At 40.4% G+C, this 23927-nt stretch overlaps 1 protein-coding gene across 12 annotated transcripts in view; it reads right to left on the bottom strand.

Annotated features, from left to right (window-relative positions):
* Positions 1-328: 328 nt before the first annotated feature.
* SOX5 (SRY-box 5) overlaps positions 329-23927 on the bottom strand; it is a 549709-nt gene continuing 526110 nt past the window's right edge. For all 12 annotated transcript variants that reach the window (XM_019544450.1, XM_019544448.1, XM_019544444.1 and 9 more), the window contains 4 exons: positions 13757-13865; positions 12669-12842; positions 6623-6839; positions 329-1118 (listed from right to left, as the gene is read on the bottom strand). In XM_019544450.1, coding sequence (XP_019399995.1) covers positions 815-1118; positions 6623-6839; positions 12669-12842; positions 13757-13865 — 804 coding nt within the window. In that variant the 3' untranslated portion in view covers positions 329-814. The remainder of the gene's footprint in view (positions 1119-6622; positions 6840-12668; positions 12843-13756; positions 13866-23927) is intronic.

Below are 23927 nucleotides of genomic sequence, written 5' to 3' on the forward strand. Positions count from 1 at the left end.
ATTGTCTAAGACATAACGATATCCTAACTTAAGACGGAACAGGAAACAAAAACAAAAGAGACCAATCAAAAAAAAATAAAACTGGACTAGTTCAGCGCTTCAGTACAAATTTGGCACTTGCTCAGAGACTCAGTGTGGTGTGCAACTGATGAAGAGAAGTCCTCTCTAGAAGGGAAATAACTGCTTTGTGGAGTTTACAGAAACAGACTCCCCTCTACTCTCTTCCCTGCCAGACATATGCACATGTGCATGTGCCTCTAATGCTAAATATGCAAGAGAAGAGATAGAGCAGGAGGCAGAGGGGTAAACGGAATTTTATCTCTTTTTTTTTCCTGTCAGGTGCATTACCAAAAAAAAATCTTATTTCTCTTTAAACTGTAGCACAAAACAACAAAACACATTCACAAGCCACTTGTTGGCACTGTGTACCTGAGTGAGAATTTCTAGAACATTGTAGAACAAACAGCCATAAAGTTTATTTGAAAAAAAATAATAATAATAAAAGGTCGACGGGTAAGACTTCAGTGCTTGGGTATAGCAGCTGAATTACTGGCATTATTTTACCCATAGCTTATTTCTTTCTGTTGTTGTCATCGTCGTTGTCATTGTTTCCTTTCTTCTGAGCCTTTTTCATTTTTTGATGCAGGCTGATGTCTATTAGACAGCTGATGTCCCAACTAGTTAAGACTAACAGTTAAAGTAACAGTCAGTGTATGAGAAAGTTAATGTGCTTGACCACTGGTAAAGTTTAACCAGATGGGGCTTTTTTTTTTTTCCTTGAAGTCCTTTAGGTCATACAATACTTGGACCCTTATCAGTTGGCTTGCCCTGCAATGTGATTTTCACTGTCACTGCCATAGTCCACATCAGGGTCATCCTCTTCTTCATCATATTCATCATAAATTTCTCCATTGACATCATCGGTCTGCATCTCCTCCTTGATGTGAGGCTCTTCGCCTTTGATACCGTAAGTGCTCTGGATTACGGGCATCCCGGGCTCTGGGCTGCTGGACACACTTGAGTGCTCTGAGGGCAAATGTGGAGAAGGCATTCCTGCCATGGCAATGGCTCCCGGGTAGACTACACCGGCAGTAGCAATCGGAATCTGTGCTTGTTGCCTGTAATTGAAAAATAAAAACACATTTTAAATACTGGGAAGAGGAAAGAAAGAACTGGCAGGATAGCAACTTGTACTTTCACTGCACATCATAGTGAGATTGGTGGGGTAGGTTCTTAGCTGATTCACGCCACAAATCCCCCCATCCTTATCTTCCAACCTTCATTAATTGATCATGTTATTTAAGTCAGACTTAACACAAACAACTGATGCAGATGTCCCTAAGATTCAGGAAACCGAGTTTGTATCTAAACTTTACCACCTGGGTTCATTGAGTTCCCAGCCTGTATGTATGCTGCACCTTGGGAGAAGGAATCCACAGCACACATACAGACTGGGGAGTTCCCTTCTTGAAAGCACAGAGATAGAAAAGGATCTTAGAGTCATTATTGACTCCAAGATGAATATGAGCTGCCAATGCCAGACCGCAGCCAGTAAGGCCAGCCATACCTTCTCATGCATCCAAAGGTGCATCTCAAACCGGTCCAGAGAGGTGATACTTCACCTCTGTGCAACACTGGTCAAGCCGCAGTTGGAGTACTGCGTCCAGTACTGGGTGCCACACTTCAAAAGGGATGTGGCCAGCCTGAAGAGGGTTCAGAGGGGGGTCACCTTCTTGGTGAGAGGGCAGCAGGACAGGCCCTGCAAGGAGAGACTGAGGGACCTGAACCTATTCAGCCTCAGCAAGAGGAGGCTGAGGGGGGACCTGGTGACTGCCTAGAAACTCATCAGGAGAGAACAACAGCAAATAGGTAGAGCCCTTTTCTCCTGGGGTAACAAGGAACAATGGTAAAGGGCTGATGGAGAATAGGCTTAGGTTAGAGATCGGAAGGCAATATTTTACAGTTAGGGTGGCCAAAATCTGGAACAAACTTCCCAGGGAAGTGGTCCTCGCCCCTACCTTGGGCAAATTCAAGAGGAGGTTGGATGATCACCTGCCTGTGGCAGGGGGTCAGGCTAGATGATCTGTTCAGGTCTTTTCTGACCCTAGCTACCATGAAACTATGAAACTACTATGAAACCTCTAATGCCAGGTTCTCTCCTGGGTGAAGAACTGCGCAGCCAATGACAAATATTCCTTCCTTAAAAAAAAAAAAAAAAAAAAGCTTTTCCCTGCAAGCATCGCAAGTTGGAGAGCATACCTGGGGCAAAAACAAGACAGTGTTTTACTGCTAGGAAAGGTAGCTTGGACCAGACTGAATAGGTATTGTGGGATGGACTAGGGAATGGGGAGTCTAGCTGAAAGCCTGATTCGGGCTTGAAATAAGCCCTTTATCCAGAAACCTGAAGGACAAAAGGAAGGTGAACAAGAAGTAGTCTGTGGCCCACCTGAGCAGGTGAGTGATTACCAGAGGCTTTGCCCTGCAATGTGGTAATTCCATGAAACCTTAGAGGTAGCACAAATAAAGTCTACAGGATGGCAGGGAGAGAAGAAGAAAGAGGAATGGGGGATGCCGGTTAATCAAATATTCTGGTTAATTAAATGTGCACTCCCTGGTGTCAGTGTGCCAGGGGACAGGGAGGGGGGCCCTGCACAGGCTGCTTTGCCTCACACAGGCTGCTTTGCCCTGGGCCATGGGCAAGTGGCAAGAGCTCTGCTCGTGGCAATGCTGCAACCTGGAAGTGGTACTTCCAATTTCACTTTTGCCGCGTCCCTCGGATGCTGGTTAATAGAGTTTTCTGGCTATAAAGTGCCTGTTAACACAGCTTTTGATAAGTAAGGGCAACCTCCTGGGCCTACAAAAGCAAGGGCTATTTATCAAAACTAGGTTCTTTGAGGGGGGGCATATGAAACTGGGAAAAATACTTAAAATGATTAACATGCTTTATTTTAAAATAAATAAATAAGACAAGCGAGCAATGTGAGTGTTTGATCAAATCCTCCATAGGACACTTAAGCCTTGGGAATGTGTATGCGGTAATGAAAGCAGAATTATTTTAGGCCATCGAAATTCCCTTTTTATATCAAGAACGCTAGCTGTGTTATACCAGTGTTTATTTCCCTGACAAGCTCCAGGGTCCCAACAAGCCTAGGGGTTTAAAATTCATGCTCCTTTTGTTTCTTTGCTGCATGAAGTAATTCCATTGCAGTAATGCTCTTCAGTACATGCTGCACATTGTAATGTCATCAGCAGTGTGTCCATCTGTACTGAAAAGCCTTGCCATAGGAGACAGGGTGCAATCTCTTGAGATAAACATCCTTAATTAAGAATGAAACCCTTCCCTGTTCCTCAGCCTGACTGTGTACTGCCAACACACTAAGCCTGGTGCACTACAGCAATCCTGAAAGACTGCAGTGCCAAACATCTTTACATTGGTTTGGAATTACTTGCCACATGTTTAAATACTTGCTGCTTGCCATTCTAGGATGCCACCTCACCTTCCATGGTTCCTACGCACACCTTTCCCAAAATACTTGATTCAGTGCACTAAATGGCAACTATGTGAGTGAAACTAAATGGCAGCTAGAGACCAGAATGAACTCTCACAGAAAAAAATATAAATGATAAAGACACACAGACACTATTAAGAGCACATTTCTCATGGACCAGCCACTCTCTTACCCCACTATCCTCATGCTCAAGGGAAATCTACTAACACCTGTAAAAAGCGTACTTGGGAACAAAAATTCGTAAGCTGTCTGGACACTAGGAACCAAGGGCTTAACACTGATACTGGTTTATGGCACATAATAACCTACCTGATTCCTGGATTCTTTCAACACATGAAAAGTGAAATTGAAGGCACAGGCAGAAAAGCAACTCCCCTTTGTAACTCATGGTGCTTTGCAGGAAGTGCCATGAGTTACAACAATCCCCCAGACCCAACAGACATATGCTGTTGGGTTCTGGGGGCTGGAGAATTGAGCTGCTCTTTAGAGCACCTGTGAGCCTGCAGCTGCATTCCCATAACAATGCCTCTCCCTCTCCCTCTCCTGGCCCTGGCACTGTTTTCAGAATGGGAGGGGGGAAAGGGAACAGATGGAGCTCATTCTAGGGGTTGCCCAACCAGCACTGGAGGGTGGGTCAGGTAGATTTGGGGAGGGGGGGGGACTCCAGTCCACCCACCCCACCCTCTAGTACCAGCTGAAAAACCAGCAGACTGAACTCCCTCCACTCCCTTCCCCACCTCCCATTCTGATGACAGTGCTAGGAGCAGGGTTGAGCTGCATCAGCCTAGCCCTGCTTCCAGTGCATGCAGGTACAAGTTACTGAAGGCACTCCATTTTGAAGCACCTTCATCTGAACCCTCATGCAATGAGGATTCAAATTGTCATGGGATCGGGCCCTTTTAAAGCACTCTGCAGCTGTGCAGTTATGTTTGGTCACAGCTGTAGATCGCAATCAGGGGCTAGACTGGGCAAAAATTGTCACTTCTGTCTCTGCCTTGATGCACTTCCCTTTTGATACGCTTTGATCTCCCAGTAATCCGCTTTTTTTCTTCTGCTAATTGTTTGTCCACTACCCTTGAGAATCCTCTCTCCCCCACCCCTGCCCCCACTTACAACTACTTTTACTATTCTGTGCTAGCTTTTACTGTTCCAATTGAAGAAGAACATCTTGCTTTCAAAAGCACCATCTCATCTGCAATCATTATTATTATTGTTTTATTTTTGTACCAATATATATTGTGTCATTGATATAAATTACTTTTTCTCATCTGCTAAAATTATTTTGTTTGAATCAGTGTTTGTGTAAATGGGACTCAGTGATTTTCAATTTTTTAAATCTTTAATAGGAGCACTTTACACTTAAATGGTGGCTTTCATAACATTGCAAATGTCCAATAATCAAAGAATATTTTCCACCCCTTCAGTACCTTCCAGTGGAAGATCTCAAAGTACTCTATGGATATTAAAGCTCACAATGGTTCCACAAGAGGAGCATTATTAAACATCTATTACAAATGAGAAAAGTGAAAAGGAAAACAAAAAGTTTTTTTGAAAAAAAGCCCATCACTCAGATCCTAGTCCTGGACAGGTTACAAAATTTGTCAGCACCTAGTGTGAAAACCTGGTCTGTTATTTTGGTTCCTGAACGGAAGCTGAATTTCTGTTAAAAAAAAAGTCAGCACTAAATGACCTGCACAAGGTTACTTGGCAAATCAGAGCCAGCAACAGGAAGGGAACTGTATCCTGACTCCCACGGGTGCTACTAAAGTCAATGGGAGTTTTACCACTGACTTCAACAGAGACAGGATTTCTCACCCCAGTCCCTTTCTCTAAACCCTACACAAATTATTTCCAGAATGCTTTGTTTTCAAGTGGTATTTGTCAGACTTATCTGGAAAGTTGAATATTTAAAATGTTGCAAGGTTATTTCAAAAAAATTAGAAAGCATGCATGCTGGTCAGATAAGCAATGGTTTGGGGGCTCTGTTGCCACTTATTCTTCTTCAAAAAGGCTCTCCCCTCCCTCTTTTTTTAATCTCTTGATGCCAAATGTTGGCTGACTTCCCTGTTTGTTTCAATGCTTACCAGTGGGATCCCTGGACCTGCCAGCGCCACAGGGTTAAGCAGCTCAAATTTTCTGTTGAGCTGCTTATTATAACAATGCACACTGTAACTGTTTAAAACACTGTCTGATGACACTTCACAGCAGCTTGAGAGATATTCTCCTCTTCATTGGTGCTCTCATACATTAACTAGAGACACACACAACCCAGTTCAATCACAGTAAAAATTATTCTATTTTCAACCCAAGCTGACCAGGACCCAAATGCCATCTTTTTGGAAGCTATTTTTTTTACTTGAATCCACAATGTTTTCTGTAGCTCTCCATTTCCTGGTGGAGACACAGAAAAAAACCCAAACAAGTCTTTCTTTTTACTGCTTCTGACCTATTGTAGCTTAAGCCAAAAACTATTCACAGAGGGAATCACAGGCAGGCTTCTAGAGGGAAAAAACAGGTAAATCAGGACAATAAGTAATTGGATATTTATCTGAACTAGTCCTCTTGAGACTTGTACCCAGCAAAGGATGCATTTTACTGTAGAGGAAACATCTCTGTGGCATGACTAAAAGCCATCAGGCTCTTAGTACATGCCCAGTGTGAGCTGATTGACAGTGTTCAAGGTGAGTTTCTGGCTGCATTGGCCTTACCAGTAAGGATCAACCTACTGTGGGCCATTGTCTTCAATACAGTATAGAGTTGTTCTTTTGCAAACTGGATCAATGGGATCAACAGGAACTTACACAGATTAATTCACCTATCTTTTGTAGAGCCCCATGATGAAACAATACTCAGCATTTTTGTGGTGTTCTTCATTTGAAGATCATAAAATATCACATTTCTGTATTACAAATATGGAAATGAGATGAATTTTGGCCCAAGTTATAAAGGAAAGAAACTGCAATGGGCTAGGAACAGCTCTGACTTCCAATGCAGAGTCTCAGGCCTTGAAACATATAAGCCTTTCTAAATAAAACACAAATTTTACAACACTAAAACCCCCAGAACAAGACCGTTTATATTGGATTCTGTAGTATGCTTGGAAGGTCTCATACCCAACGTTAAAATATTGCCTCATCTCTTGGCGTCTGTTGCGCATGATTGCCTTGTACTCGCCAATCCGCAATTTTTTGCCATCTACAAGACAGGTACGCTTTGGCCTTGGCTTGTATTTGTAGTCTGGGTACTTTTCCAGGTGCTGTTTACTGAGTCGGGCCTGTTCTTCATAGTATGGCTGCTTCTCTAGATTTGTCATAGCTTTCCAGCGAGATCCTGTCAGAAAAAGAAAACATTTTCTAAGTAAGAGAAACAAATGTCTTTCAGGACAAGACACCAGTGGACTTATTGCTTTGCACTGTGAGACTGTCAGCCACTTAGACAAGGGAGGTCAGGTCTTGCCCTTTTTTTGGATATCAAATTAACCAGAGTATGGCAATGTGGTACATGAAATGCTGTGGGTAGTTTTGTTTGTGGCATTCTTTCCTTTTTAGTCAGTATTTTATTGACACTGCTCTTAGATATGTCAGCTTTTAAATGAGGCATATTGGCAGAAGGAAATGTTGGAAAACTTGCCCATGTGCCCAGATGAGGCAGAAACCCAGGGTACTGACTACTAGTAATCACTGAAAATCCCTGACACTTTCTGTAAGGGTAGGCATGGAAGATTCACTGCCCATGTTCGCTCCCAATTTCATTAAGACCTGGAATAATTCTTCATTTCCTGTTCTAATGCCTGTTCTGTAGGCTGTGAACTGGCTGTTCTGTTCCACCCAGGGCTAAGACACAAGTGATAAAAATCCATGTCTAGGGTACTGGCAGTTAGAACTGCATTATATCAATGTCTAATCATTCATTATCAAAAAAGCATTTTCAGCTCTTTTTGTGGTAAGAAAAACCACAAGCTGATTATAACTGATGTCTACCTGTCTGCAGTGAACCTGAAACAACAGATATGAGATATGTGAATTGTCCTGTATGTCTCAATGAGGCCTTAACTCCTAGAGCTCCTGATCTACAGAGTCATAAATTCCCACTCAGCAGAAAACTTGTATTGTTGGAGGAGAAGAATATTATAATAGGCCTTCCTCTTCCAGCTGCAGTCCAATATACTCTGACGGTGTAAGTAACAGAGGGGTCTACTGCTGTCCAGGTGCTCTATGGCTAGGCCTTGGCCTGGAAGGTAAGTGTCCTTCTATCATTCTGCCATTTGGGGTCAGGATGGGGAAGGGTAGAGTTATGGTGTGGGGTTATGGTGTTACAGCCATTGCAATCCTTGTGCTATCATGGAGCTAGAGCTCTGCATTGCTAGGCCTGGAGCCCTTCACAGCCTGTTGCATCTACCAAGCCAGAGTCCAGTTCATTTAGATGAAAGATTCTATCTAAAAATAAATGTGTTATTAAAAAGAACCCTGAGGATTAATAGAGCAGTTTCTACATGATAAACTACCATTCAGAGATAACCATGAGGGCAATGAATGCATAAATAAAAAATATTAGTGCTTCACTATTTATTTTCTATCTGTGTTGTTACACAAGTTGGGTGAAAAATATGGAAATTAAGTATTTCATTAAAAAAATCATGGAATCCATAAACTGACATTATTTTTAAAAATAGATAAAGCATTGAAACAATAAAGCAAGATTCACTCAATACATTATCCAGTGCCTATTATTCAATCAACGGTAGCACTGCTTCAGGACAAGATCCATTCCAGGCAGCTGAAGTAAACTAAGCTTTGAAACATGTGCCCCATAAGGAAAAGTTGGTTGGAAAATAGTCCATTTTCCTATTGGGGAAAAAACGGTTTAAAGCATTTCTCAAAATAACGGATTCATAATGTCATATTTGATTGTCAGTACCTTCCTTTTTTCTTATGCACTTAGTTCATGCTGTTACTCACACTGTGCCCTCAAGAGTGTCTTCAGATACAAAGAGCATAGTTCTGTCTTTCTAAAGAAGAAAACAGTCTGATTCCTTCTGAAAAGAGGCCCTTGGAAGACCGATCCCACAGACTGAGTGGGCTCTTCACTGTTCTCCATTCCAGACTAGAGCCTGGGTTTCTAAAAGGCCAACAACCTGCAGGCTGAACATTGCTCTCGCATGACTTCACATCTCAAGATAACCAATTTAAGGAAAATAATGTCTTCATTCAGAGGAGGAGCAAGGAAACAACCTTTTACATAAATGATCTTAGAATCATACATTCATAGAATCATAGAAAAGTAGGATTGGAAAGGACCTCAGGAGGTCATCTAGTCCAACACCCTGCTCAAAAGCAGGACCACCCCCCAACTTGATTATTTCAGCCAGGGCTTTGTCCAGCTGGGCCTTAAAAATCTTGGAAAGCAGCTTGGTAGTAGCTAGCAGTAGCCATCATGGAATTACTTTTCTACAGGGAAATGATTACTAAATGTGTCACAGAGTTTCTATATCTATCTCCTTGCTGCTGCCTGTTAGATGCGAGCAGGTTTAGCTGATGCAGGGATAAACAACTGGAAACTGACAAGAGTGTAGAGTACCCTTTCTGCTGAATCTTCATAAATCGGAATGAAAGCCATGATGAAAAGTAAGCAGGGCTCAGGGTGGCTGGTAACATATTTGAAGTGTCAGGGCTGCATCCTGTAAGAGGTGGCAGGATTATGAAGATGTGAATTTGCTCTCAGAATCTATTCCTTACAGAGAGAGCACAGTAGCTTTGCTAGACTGTGAAGTGATACAATTCATTTGAATCTAGAGGCCTCAAATCACAAACCGCTTTAGTTCCTGTTGCTTTTAAAACAAGAGTTTCTGCTGACAAACTGTTTTCTTTTATAAATAATAAAGCTAGAAACCTCACAGCTGTTGAGCAAAATTAATATTAAATGTCAGACAAGAGAAAGAAAACCACAAGCTATACCAGACTTCAGAGGTACATATGTGTATCAATAGAAAGAACAGAAGGGGTAAAAAAAATTAAAAAACACAAGTTTAAGGTGGATATATGTAAACAGCTTGGCATTCCTATGTGTAATTATTGGTGACAATTTGCCCTGCTAGTGAACTTCCAGTGTCTTACAATATGAAATGACTTACTGTTAGATAGATTTAGAATTACACAGAGTTATCTTGGCCTCCCCCAATACATTAAACAAATAACATTTTTATCATTTTGTATTTACTAAAACAATAAATATTTTGATATCAAAACAGAGTTGTGCTTAATATGTCATCACAGGGAAAGAATTAAAATTAAAAGATCCTAGAAAAGTTTAACAGAATAATTAAAATAGGCCCAGTCCTGCAAAACTGTGCACACATAAATTACTTTATATACACTGAGCAGGAGTTGAGGTGTTAGGGATGCGGAGAGTCTATTTAGACACAAATATAAAATAAAATCAGCTTTGTTAAATTGTCATGACAGTGTTCTGTCCACCCATTCACTGTCCTTTACTGTGTTGATAAATTCCCGCGGCACAACCTCTGCAAGTGGATCTGGGCAGACAGACCTCTGTCTAGGAACTGCTCACACTGGATAAAGTTAAGAATATGTATAAATCTTTGTCAGCTCAGGGCCATAAATAGTGAATTTTGATTTGTAATATTTATACATACAGTTGCACATACAACATTTATACATAAATGCCATTGTTATTTTTTCCTTGCTAAGCTGCAAACTAAATAGTGAAAAAATCCTGGCAGTCTCGCTTCTCTTCCGAGCAAATATTTAATAGCTGCCTCCAGAAACGATGCCTCCTATTACTATAACTTTATTGTTTTTACAAAATACACTAAAGTTCATTTACTAGTATGTATTGAAATACTGTAAATAACTAAAACTAAACTAATTTTGTCATAATAAATAAACAGCAGATTTTTTGATGATGTAGTCTTGATTTTCTGTTTATCATTTTTATTTGCTTACTTATTAATATGCAAAATCTGGCGAGTTTCAGTAGGTCTCAGGATGAATGATGAGCTTCTAAAGACTATCTGACCCTGATACTTGTGTTAAGACCTGTGTCTCCTGATTCTGCCCAGGGGATGTAAGTGAAGTCAGTGGGAGGCCTGCACAGGTTCAGGGGGATGCATGCAAGATTTCAACTGCAGAATCAAAGCTACCATCAGCAATCAACCTCATCATCAGGACTGAAGTAGCATCTACATATACAAGCAGACATGTGCACATCCAGGTCTGTGCATCCATGGAGATATGGGGAGGGCTGTTAGCATTGCCCAGAGACAAGTTTAACCAAACAGTTTCTGTTTTAAGAACCTATTTTAAGTCATTTATAACTGCGCCAAACTTTCAGCTGCTTGGGATGAAATTCCCTATGCCAGGTGCCTGCATGAATTTTTTAGAAATGTGCTTGTACATATGAAGAATAATGGAGTAGAAATTTTGGGGGATAACTTTTTATCTGTTTTAATCACCTTATGTAAACTGTTCATCTCTTTCTAAAAATCAATTAAAATATTTACAGAAATTTCTGAACAATAAATTAATCCCTAAATAAACTAAAGAGATCCAACAGATGATTTTTTATGTTTTAAACAATTTACTAAAAAAAATAAAATCATTACTGCAACTTTAAGTTGCACTGAACAGATGGATGACAAGCGTATGCACAGATGAATTTAGTGACAAATCCATGTATCTAATTTTTATGCTCAAAACATAATTCCGCAGTGTCAAACATAATCCCTAGAGAATTCTAATGCTAAGAAGGACACCTCCTCATTTCACTATAAAAATGACCCCTGCTCAGTGACAACCCTATCTGAGCCATTTTCAATAGCAATGCAGATCTCTGACCGCAGTCAGTAGCAGCCGTGCTTTAAAAAAAAGCACTAAAGAAAAATTGAAGGTTTCTCAGAAGGAGACCCAAATACTTGTCTGATCTGTAAGTTTCTAGTCACCCTTTGCCAGGGAAGTCAGCAGAGCTCCCTGCTGACTTCAAAAGACTGGCCTTTCGCAATTGAGGGAAGACCTTTGTAACATTTCTGTCAAGGAGGAGGACATCAGGGCATCCCTCTCCATTGCAGAAGAGGAAGGCTGGAAAAAAAATAAATGTGATGCTGGGAAGAAAAAGGAGCAACTTTTCTCACTGCTTTCAAACCTAATTTCTTCCTATATCTGGCAGCAAAACAGTAAAGAGTTTGGAGTCAGCTATGCTGTCTGTCACCTCTACAGGATCTGTAATGAATTTGCACATTTTATTCCAACTACTGTATATCTAATCAGAAAAAGATGTCCCCATATCTCCCTGATCTCGCGCCAAACAGTAAAAGGTGATTCCTTATGTTAACAATTTCAGCAGAATGGATTATTAAAACCAGATTTTAGGGTATTATAAAATGCTTAGAAGCCCTTTAAAATGTCAACCAGGATCCCCAGAGACTGCATAAAATGTCAGCCCAGCTCAAGCGCCTGTTTTAAGTAGAATGAATTAGCAGCGTGCTGTCGGAGGTTGTTATCCAAAACAATCAGTTAAGAGGGAAAACATCAAGCTTTCTTTGTACTTTCTATATGAAAAGGGCCATTCAGAATGATCTTGTAGATTTTTGAAGCTGATTATTTAAAGACAGGTTTAATCAGGCCTATTATAAATTTAAAGGCAGACCAAAACTATTATTGCCCAAGTCCCTAGTCTAATCACATCATATACCTGAAACTAATCTAATCCCTTTTAACTTGTATAACGGTATCTTACCATCAACAGAACCAACTTAGCCTTCCTATCCAGTTCCTTCCTTCCTATTCCTCTAACAAATCTAAATCATCTCATACCACCCCTTTAAACAAATCATCTCAGAGCTATTCAGTAGTTTATGAAAGTGAACTGTTGTTTTATATCTAGTTGCTAATGGACAGGTGTCTTCATACTAACTCTCCCTCCACCCTTACACACACACACACACACACTTAGAGATTATAAAGACTGAAGGGGTTCTCCAAGTTACAGTTGATGCATACTGTTGAGCAGCACTGGGGAAAATTGTATTCCTGCTGCTGCTGTCCATATAATGGCTAGACTCTGAATAGTATCAAACAATAAATTCTCTTCAAAACACTCAGTCAGTGCCAATGAGTTCTAGTACAGAAAAATCAGTTTTCTTACCAAGTATCTTGCTGATATTGGAGTTGTGCATGTCGGGGAAGGCTTGAAGGATCTTTCTTCGCTCATCTTTAGCCCACACCATGAAGGCATTCATTGGACGCTTGATATGGGGCTCATTGCTGCCACGCCCTCTGGATTCCCGATAAATTCTAGATTCTGAGACACCTGCACTTCCTAAAAAGAGACAAGAAAGTAATCCCCAACTTGCATTTTGATTGCACAACTTCCTCTGTTTTGGGTTCCTTTTTGAGGTGTTGCACGCTCCATGAAGCATTTGTTCAAAACACATTCAAAATATTTCCCCCTCTGCTTTAGTTGGTCAGTTGTATCTCATTCTTTCTATCATCTGTCTACTTTTTAGTAATTACCCCGGTACTGAATCCTGTGGTATGCTTTATGCTGTATACATCTGAACAGGCGAAAAACCCAGTTTTTTTTCCCCACATGAACTGTGTAAAAACTTTTTTTTCCAACTTCTTTTACTGCATAACAACCTAAAAATACATTTTTATCAGTGGCGATTTGTGTCTTTGTAAGTTACAGATGGTGATCATATTGTATTACCAATTTCCTGGCTCCTTGGTGATGAGAATAGGGCTAATATATGGTAACATGAGGTATTTTTTAAGCAAGTCTCTAACTAACAAATGAACATTTTACACAGCTGCCTTTTCTTGGGCTTACACCTCCACGGTAACATAAGCAATGGCAGAAAAAGAAAAGGGCATTAAGTTTGCTTCATCAAATCCAAACAAGCTCCCACAGACCGAGAGTGTGCATCATCCACGGATGATCAGCTTGATAATTCATGGACTCTCTGTATGATCTCAGTTATCCCACATCTATTTGCCTTATTTTTCTCATTTTTATGGGAAGAATGTGTTCTTGGTCCAGCCTTGACAAATGAAGTGTACAACAGAGAGAAATAAAAATTTTTACACAGACCTAAAACAGCACAAGACGAATAATTTCTCCCGATTTGTTTAGTAGCCACTCTGTGCCTCCACCTCCAAGGGAGTTTGCATTCTTCTGCACAGACTGTTGATGTACATGCATAACTGGAATAGGGATAAGCAGTTCCTACTGACCGTCAGAATCTCCGCTCATGTTGAAATCCATCATTGCGTGGCTAAACTTCCCGTCTTCATTCTGTTTTACTGCCAGTTGTTGAGTCAGGCTCTCCAGTGTTGTTTTGTCCTGTACAGGGAACATCACCGGATTTGAATCAGGAAATCATTAAGACCTCAATGTAACTGCCAAATTGATAGATAAGTTGTGGTATAGAAGGTGGATAACAATTCAGAATAGTTTACTGAGCCAGGTACACACACAAATATACATACATGTATATTATATGGTATTATATTATATTTCTGGGAGGAATAAGACTGGAAAGCCTACTGTTTCATTTCAAAAACTCGTCTATTAGATAGTGATAAGAAAACTTCATAATGTTATAAAGTTTCAGCAAAGCACCCTTAAAATTGGATTGCACATCAGAAGCATATTTGAACTCTGTACAATCCTGGACCTACAAAACTGGGCTGGCAATCTATACAGTACAGGATCACTGCAATAGATCTACAGTTCTATTTTTGCTCTGAGCTTGAAATTAAGAGACATAGATGTTCAAAGCTTCTCCTAATTTTTTAGTGTTTTTGGAAACAAATAATGGAAGTAAACAAGTAGAAAACCCTTTCAAGGCCTCAGGAAAGGCTCGGTTTTGATCCTGTTTGAGCTCCAGGCATTGGTGTATGTTCTTATCCAGACTGTTTTGCCCATCCATTCTAACACCCTGTCATTCATATACTTAGAACTATCTATAACATAGTAGGATCCCTGGATTGCAGCAAGATAGTGTCTGCTGCCAATTAATCTGTCAAGCTGCTGTAGTGTCTAAAGACACTGCCAATGTACATTGCCAGGGCAATTAATTCCAATGCCCTCTTCAAAACACCCTACCTCTTTTGAATTGCTTAATTCTACCAATACAAAGTTGTTATATTTATGTTATGTTTATGTTAATGCTAACTTAATAACAATTTGTACAATAATAAGCCTCATAGGAAATACTAGTGGATTCTCAAAATAAAAACAGATAAGCTTTTGCAAAGTGAGAAAATGCCATAATGTCAACTCTAGTAAGTGACTTATGTTGGAGAAATTCTTTGAGTTTTTTCCTGAAAGAAAAATTACTTCCCTGTTGTTCATATATGTACCATTCTTCATGACTGCTAGATACCAACAAAGCTCAAAGAGCAACATCCTAACTCATGGCAAGAAAGGACTGTAGAGTTATTATATATAGCTTAATAATGTCACCATATTGTATTGCAGAAGGAAGCAAGAAAGAAACAATGTGAATGGAGAGATTATTCCTCTGATTTACAGTATTTCAGGTTCAACCAAGGATTTGAATTCATTTGATTTACTCGAGGCTTTTGTCAAAGCTATCCCCAAACCACCCATTGAGTGAACAAGTGCACCCTTCAGGGAATACTGGGCTGACTTTTTATCTCTCCATATTAGTTTCCATTGGAGCTCCCTTCTGTACTTTTGGGTGTAACTACATGAATTTCAGTTTCTATGGCATTAACAGGCCAACCAGGGCCAACAAATCCAGCCAGCAGAAACAAGAGGCTTTTATGATGTTTACAGTCACCCCAGATGCAAACAGCTCCTATACACACATATGGAGCAGACTTGATTAATCGAGCCTGCTGGAGCATGGAAATTGATGCACTCCAGCAGCCTTGTGTGTCACATGTATCCACATTGCTGCACATCTCCGCGCTGAAAAAAAGGTAGCGGGGTGCTTTGAAATAAAACACGTTCTATGAGCTTTAGCTGAAAGCACCCCGCCACCATTTTTTCAGTGCAGGGACACATGGCAATACTGATACATGTGATGTGCAGGCGCTTTTAATTAGTATGGCTTGCTAATTAAAGCACCCAGTGCCCCATTCCACAGTACATGTAAAACATGCCCAGATTGTTTGGAGATGTTTCAAATAAGCACTCAAACTTTTTAGATGTTTAACTGAACCAAACTCCTTAATTTAACAGAGTTAGCCTGCTACTCCTTTCCAAAACAGCATACCAGAATTCAGAAGAAAAGTAGAAATAAGGTTACTTTGATTTCACTCTTATGGATCTCGTATCTATATGCAAATCAGTGGTTTTTTCTCTAGAATCTGCCTTTAACTTCTTAGAAGCCATTTTAAAAAGTCACGATTAGCCTAAACATCAAATACTTCTACCTCATCCATGATGGGTTTTATTCTTCTTCAGATTTTTATGGAAGGGTATTCAAAATTCTTAGCAAAACGGAATTGACTGCCTATAGACCACTGGCATAGGTTTTTCTTTATGTAAGAAATGCAGCTGTTGAAATCAGAGGCAGTTACATTGAGAGCCACATTCTACCAACATGATTTGATGGAGTCTTAAGGTCAATGAATACTATGGCTTGCTGTCTATGAGGTACACATAGGGCATGGGTCATTTATCAGGGTTTGACTTAACAAGTCTACAGAGCTCCTAATGCTATCCATCTTGTAAAAAGTTTTGCATTTTGAAATACAGTCAGATGACATGAAGTGACTGAATGAAAGAATAAGCTTGGCTGTTGGGGGGGCAGGAGGGAGGGAATGGGGGAGTAATGTCAGAAGAATGCTGAGCTCCTGCGCTGCACTGTTCAACTATGGGGCTCTGAGCTGTCTTACCAGAAGCCTGAAACATTCAAGTGATCAGAGGGGGAAAACCACAGAGTGTTTCAGCAACAAGATGACCTCTAACCTCCAACTACTAAAACATGCAGTATAATAAAATAATTCAATTAGTAACTATAAAGTGGAAGCTGAGATAATTCTCACAGGATGTCACTCTGAAACAGAGGGTGTCAAAACAGTCAGCTGTGCTTTTGTTATGTCCCTTTGTGCTACAACTTACACGAACCATCAGTCAATCCAAGAGTGGGAAAAAGGAAAGGATGGTGTGTGGGTGCTTGGGGGAGGGGAGGCTGGGATGAGGGAATGTGCTATAAGGTCTTTAATTCCAATACAGCAGAGTAAACTGGGCATACAAAGAAGGTACAGCTGTTATACTTTAGCAGCTCCCAGTGCTAGGAAAGGAATACATTTATTAAGTAAATGAAAGCAGAAGTGCCCAGTATAGGATAGATGGGGACATCCAGATGAAAAAGAACACAATAAATTAATAAATTGGAGGCTCAGTCCTAGGCTCAATCCTGCAGCCATTGTTTAGGCACAGCAACTACTGGAACAGACTAGGCAGTACTCAATAAGACAATGAAAAACCTAAGGAAAACGCAAGTAAAAAAATGTTGAGTAGCACATTCCTTGTAGAGGATCGCAAAGCATTTTTGACATTCTCATTAAACTACAATGTATGTGCAGTAGCTGTTATTTTACCCAAGCTGCAGATGCAGCAATTGGGGCAAGGACTCTCCCTTCCGACTCCTGCAGTAACAGGACCTGGGCACAGGACATAGGCATTCAGACACAAAACAAATGAGCAGGGCTATACAAAGCACAATGTTTGCACGGGGAAGGGAAGAAGTTGTAAGAGGTAGTGGTCTGACTTCCAGTTTTGCTTTCCAACCACTTGACGACACTGGAGCTGTTTTTCTCCAATGGTGGCATAGGAAAATGGTTTAAAATGACAATCTGTAGGAAAGAGCTTCATAAATACAAGGCTAAATTAAGCACAAGGTTATGTGCTTTGTGTTTTGCCTAAGGGGTGTGGTGGTGGTTACCATAGGTAGGTAACAACATCCCATTAGCTTGAAGCCTCTCTCTAACCTTTCTTACAGGATGTTTCAATTTATGGAGAAAATATTCATGGCAAAACACAAGAAACAAAGAAACAAGAACTCTTCTACCCCCCAGCAATTTGCTGCTCCATGCTGATGCAGTCAATCCACCCTTATCCCATAAGATCTATTTAATGACTCCATGCACAATGGTTTTAAGTACACACATAAAAAGGCTCCATTAAGCATAATTATATTAATTTGGTAGTCAGTGGACTTGTCTACATCTTCATTAATTATTACAGGTTTAGTACCTGTAATAACAGCAGTGCCAGTGCATGCTTTTTTTGTGACACTAACACACAATACACTAATTCTACTGCATATTAGCATGGCAGACAAAAACTGTGATAATGTGCTAATGCACAACACAATTAGTCTACTGCGCATTTAATGTTTCATGTAAACGTGCCCAGTTGCGAGTACTTAAAATGCCTACTTAAAATGCCCACACCAGAGTAGCTGTGTAAGTTCCTAACAAATAATACCAAGGATGCCAAATATCAAGCTTAGTGACAGAGGTAGAAGAGTGTACTTGTTACTGGCCATTAAAGTTCAAGAAGAAATTCTCTAAATTCATGTTATCAGTTATGCCACATTCTGAGTAGAAGAAGGGTCTTCAACCCACAAGGTCCTGAACATTATAAGTTCCTAAAGGAAACACTACCAGGATAATGTTTCCTACTGCCCAGCACTGAAGAATAATTCAAGTACTAAATACCATCCAGGACAAAAGCAGCAAGTAAGTGGCATCAAACATGGTTTGGAACCAGTAAGGCTGGGTCTGCTGATGGAACCATTTAGAACTAGCCCATGCTCATAGACATGGTACAAGATTTCTTGGAAGAGTCAGATTTAAAATCAGACTATACAGTACATTATAACCATATAAAGTAGGGATTATCCTCTCCTTGTGGGGGGAGGGGGGTGTGATATGAAGAGGCAGTTTCCCCTGAAGTCAATATGATTTTTTATGACTTCCACAGGCTTTGGATCAGGCTTCACAGGATGTCATAGATAAGTTCCCACCCGTAATATCTGCAGTCCTATGAAGATAGAGGAAAACTATCCTGATGGTCATTTCTATTAGTGTGTAAAGTAGTTTCCCTGTGGGAACAGTGGAAAACCCATTGCCTGAGTCATTTAAAAGTGTAATAGACAAAGCATGCGTACTATTACTGCAGGAAGCAATTCTGTAGTGGTCCCAGTCAAGAGGATTAGATAACTAAAAAAAGTGACAAGCAAAATGAGAAAACACACATAAAATACAACATTCTTCCCAAAACTGAATGGTTTAGACAGTTCAGAGGATAACTAGTCAGGTTTACTTCATAGCCACAAGCAGACAAGAGGATTTTAAGACATTATAACTAAAGAAAGCAATCTGCTGGAGAGTTAAACTAGCTCTGTGGCTGGGCTCCAAGTAACGTTCTAATTATTTTTAAAAGAATGAAACGCGCGTGCGTGCATGCGCACATATACACTCTGCATGTGTCATGGACACAAAAAAAAGAGTAAGTACCACGAGTCAGACCCAGTTATATGGTCAGCTGCAAAAGTGACTTGGCTCTTTGTTATGAATAGCTGTCATCATTTAACAAAACACTGATCAAAAAATGACAAGAACTTGGTTGTGATGTCTCTCTCATACAAGAAACATAAAGCAAGAAGAGTCAAAACACATGTGAAGCAGGCTGACTTTTGCCAAAACTCCTCCTGCTATACAGATGTGAATCAAAACCTCAGAAGGTCTGAGACATGAAGCCACTTGGATATGCTTCCCTCAGCCTTTTCTCCCTCCTCCCATTTCCCGAAATGTGGGCTGGGTCATGGTGGGAATACTGAATATGCATCTGAGAATACGTGTGCTCTCCCATTCTTGAATTACTCTATAATTCAGTGGGGTCACTGAATACTGGGCTTATGTTGAGGAACACCATTCCTTCCCTTCTCCACCCCCATGGAGACGTCCTTTTGGCTGGGGCACTTGGCAAACAGCTAGAGTACTCTGAACTCAGTTGTGTTTGGTTACAAGCCTCCCTCAAAATGCATAACTCAAGGTTAAAAGTTTTATTAAAGCTGTCCAGCCTTCAGTTTTGCCCTCCCCCTACCCAGTCTCCATTACCCTTCTTATGGGTATTTTTCATTTGAGTTTCATGCAGGGAGGGATGCAGCCAACTTAGAGAGCCAGAAGAGCAGCACTCAGGCACAGCTGTCCAAGTTCAGACTTTCCTGCTTTTTCTATGCAAACCAATAGACCCAGCTTAAAAAAAAACCATGTTTCTATCACCCTGGTAGGACCACTGAAGCATAAGAATGTTTTGCCCACTGGGTCTTGCACTTAAAAAACCTGCATGTATTGACTGGTGGACTGGCCCTCTACCTTATTTTCCTTCTATACAATATGAGGAATCAGAAACAACAGATTTGTTTGACCAGGCCTGGTCTGGACACTTTGCTAGGTTCTTTCTCTGGTTTTGTTCATATGGTTGTGTCCTATCCTGCACTACAGCATGCACTCTCATGACTAATTCTTAACAGCCAACTTGGAGCCCAACTGCTGATTGATGCCATTTTCAAACAGATGCTTTGAGAAGCTGGTTTCTAAATCAGCTATGCCCTGTACAAGTCCCTCAGTTAAATTCACAGCACCCACCAAGGTGTTTGGCAGTGGTGAACTCAGGGACTCCATGCAATAAATCACAGCTATTAAATAGCCAGTCAGACGCACCACTCAGTCATAAACACAGGGTTTTTAGGTGCCAGTCAGATCAGATCAGCCACAGGCCTATAACAATGCAAGTTCATTAGTGGAAAAGCATTTCCTTGTCAGATAATGTCAGATACATTAGCAATCCCTGTGGCTGTCTGAATGTTCGCCTGACAGTGTTTGTACTAGTTCACAGAAAGACAGAGATCTGATAGCAGAATCTCATATAAAAGAGGACTTTAAAATTTGATCTGTTCCCTATCAGAAATAAAATCCCAAGCAAACATCTTGTGTCCACTAAAAAAACTATGCCTTATTATAATTTGCATTCATCTCCTGTGAATCATTCAAAGAACTTTGTTTTCCAAATGTTAAGGGAATCTCACAACATTTGTGTGAAGTAGGTGAGTGTAAACAGTTGGATACTCTAAAGGCAGAGAAATGGAGCTGCCCTAGAAACTCAGAGAAGACAGTGGCAGAATGAGGAATTGCACTTAGGATCAGGCCTGCATATTAGCCCATTGCATGGGTAGATGTTTTACCAATGGGGAACTGAGACACAGATTAAGTGATGTGCCAAAGTCACCCAGGAAGCCTGTGGAGGTTCCAGAAATTAAATCCACATGTCTTGCATCCCAATCCAGGCCCATGGATTTCTATGTGATGGCAGAATTGGGATTCTTGCTGGTGACGCATATTACCAGGAAAAGTTAAGTAAAATATAAATAGGATCAGCCACAGATCAACTGTTACAATGAACCCTGCTTAAATAAAGCTTGTGAGGCTGTAAAAGTCATAAAAAGCACATGCATGAAATGATAAAACGGAGTGAGACTTTCAAATGTTGACTTAGTAATTATTAAACCCCTTCTGGCTGCACTATTTTATAGTCTTCTACTGTACTAATGAAAAGGGAAGAAACAACAAAGAAGGGTTTTAACCTTCCAATTATATAAACTCCATGGACCACCAAAGAAGATGAAAGATTATTTATAATGTCACAACGATTTATCAGTTGGGGGTTTTTTTTGTTGTTGTTGCATCAAAGTTAAGCATGAAGAAACAATGCCTTCACCACCCCCTCAAATCTTTCGCTCTTGCTTATCTAACATCTCTTCTTTCTATGGAATAATAATCCACCCACGGGATCTAAATGCAGAATTAAAAGAAATAAAATAGCATTTCTTACTTGAGGTCCTTCCTCAATGGTATCTGCTTTAAAACTCTTCCATCTCAGTTATGATGGGACTGAATGGGTTGGCAAATGGGGGGCAAAGATATTTAGTTCATCCATTCAAATCTAAATCAGTTCAATAATGACTGAAAAAGCATTACAGTCTGATTGGTAACCTATATATAATGTCTTGGTAGTCTCAGTAGATGGTGTCCTAGGACCTGCTCCAGGGGGAAAAAATGTCCAAATTATAAACCAAAGAGTCTCTGAATTGAGTAGACGCAGATTCTTAGCTACTCTTTCCTGAGAGGTGGACTGCAAACTGAATAGAGATGCTGGCAGAGCACAGCTTATACAGTTACTTCCTCAGCTTTACTTATTTGTGGATAGAGGCCTTCAGTTTCTAGGGCTGCCAGTCAAACATCTTCCACAAACACTGAGTCAGACATCATCACTGTTGTAAAATGAAAGTCTCCCATTGAATCTGGTGGACTGTAGGTCAGGCCTCTGAGGTTTTTATTAATGTTTCATTCCACAAACTAATTACTTCCTGAGCAAATAAGGTGGTGTTCCAAAAAGAGATTCCCTAGAAACAAAGTGGTTTTAAAGAGTGTTGGATGCAGCAAATCTAAAGGAATTATCTCTACAAAGAGGCTATGGAGATCCTGTGTGTACTTTGGAGGTGACTATAAGGAGAGTAAAAGGCAGGACTTCCAAAGCGTAACAGGGGATGGGAAGCCCATAGTCTCAGAGAAAGGGTAAAACAGGTACCGGTTTTCTTCCTACAAAACTTTTTGAGAGCTTGATTCAGGGAGTGGTTGCAAAATTTTAAATTGGAGTGACAGGAGCTATGTGCCTCTGTTTCCCCATCTGCAAGATGGAGATAATGATGCTTGCCTGTTTTGGTAAAACACGTCAAGTTCTCTCTGGAGGAAAAAACCAATAAAAATGCAAATTAGCATCCTTCCTAGCAAGAGATAGAAGAGCCATGGCATCCCTTCCATGATGACAAGGAAGGGTTAATTATGGGAAAAAGGTGGCATACCAAAAATGGAATGAAATGGAAATCACAGCCCACATGGGATATCCGGGGAGTGGGGGCTCTGCACACATGTAAACAGAAAGTAAGAAAGCTGTCTCCACTTCTCTGGCAATTGTTTACCAAACAATGGATGACTCGGTTACTTAGCAGTATTACAAATGTATAGACTATTCTTTTCCAATTTAATTTCAGGCATTAGCCCCATGGAGGGTGTTCTGACTCTGCCTATTGCATTGTTACTCCTTGTTTTAATAAAATAAAGAGATTCATGTGCTATCTAACCTATGTATGAAGAAGGACACTCTAGTTTTTTCCAAACAGCAGTCAGGCCTGATTTGTCTGCTTTAGGATCAGCATCAGTCCAGGGAAGAGCAAAGGTTTATACGCTCAGTATGGTGCTAGGGACCATTTTGTTATTCACATAAATGAGTTCATGCAGCCTTAGCACTGGCAACATCCAGTGACTGGAGTAACATGGTTCTTTCAATTCCCGCTGTTCAGCACCATTGACTTTTTGTGGGTTCACCCCAAATTATACCAAAGGAAGTGAAAGGAAAATCAGTCCCAGGTACCCTGTTACTCCCACTGCAGTGATATCAGGGTCCATAGTTTTATCACAGCTTTTGTATTTTATGTTTTCCTTTAAGCTCCATTAATTGGGATTATTGTAAGAATCTCCCCTTTCATTTCAAAAACAAACAAACAAATGATCAAAACCCAATAACTTCTCAACGCTCTTGGCTGTGGAGGAAAGTTTGGAAACGTAAGATTTACACACTCAGAAATGAGAGAGGAAATAAAAAAGAACACCAAACGGCCAGATTTTGTTTTTCTTTTTTGCTTTTTAGATCTCTTGATGTTTTACAGGTATTTTGTGACACTAATTGGGTGGGCCTGACCCAAGTTTTTGAGAGTTAGTAATGCTGGATAAGGTATTGATAGCCAACTCTTCTGCACTAGCCTGCAAATATTGTCTTAAATCAAAACTGGATAAAAGCATAGCCTCTAGAGCCAAAGGGGAGTTCAAACTATATGCCCGTTTAGACATTCGTGTCTCCAGGGATCTGGGGTTCACCCTTCACATTTCTGTATGCTGTCACATGCCTACACATCTGTAGGCAGAATTTGTTCTTCCTTGTGTATATTACTGCTTTAATATGCCTCAGTTTTATTAGCTAGCCTTGCCCATGCCTCCCCACCATGACTATGTAAAATAATAAAAAGAAGAAAACCCACAAAACCCCACACACACATGATTTTCCCTTTAAAAACAACCCTGGGTATTTAATAGGGACAATGGGTATTTAGTAGGGATGATGGTCAACTAGAAGAAAGTTTGTTTTTAAAATAAGGAAGGCAAAATCCATGATAAAAACCTTATCTCATAATCACTCCCTTCCATGCGTGGGCACTTGTTAGCTGAAAGTAGTGGCACTGTGACAAATGTAGCAAAACCAAAAGCAGGCTCTACTAAAAGAAAGTGTGTGTTTGCATGTGGG

This window comes from Crocodylus porosus, unplaced genomic scaffold (genome assembly GCF_001723895.1).
Source record: "Crocodylus porosus isolate Cpor-Errol unplaced genomic scaffold, CroPor_comp1, whole genome shotgun sequence".
NCBI classification, from domain to species: Eukaryota; Metazoa; Chordata; order Crocodylia; family Crocodylidae; genus Crocodylus; species Crocodylus porosus.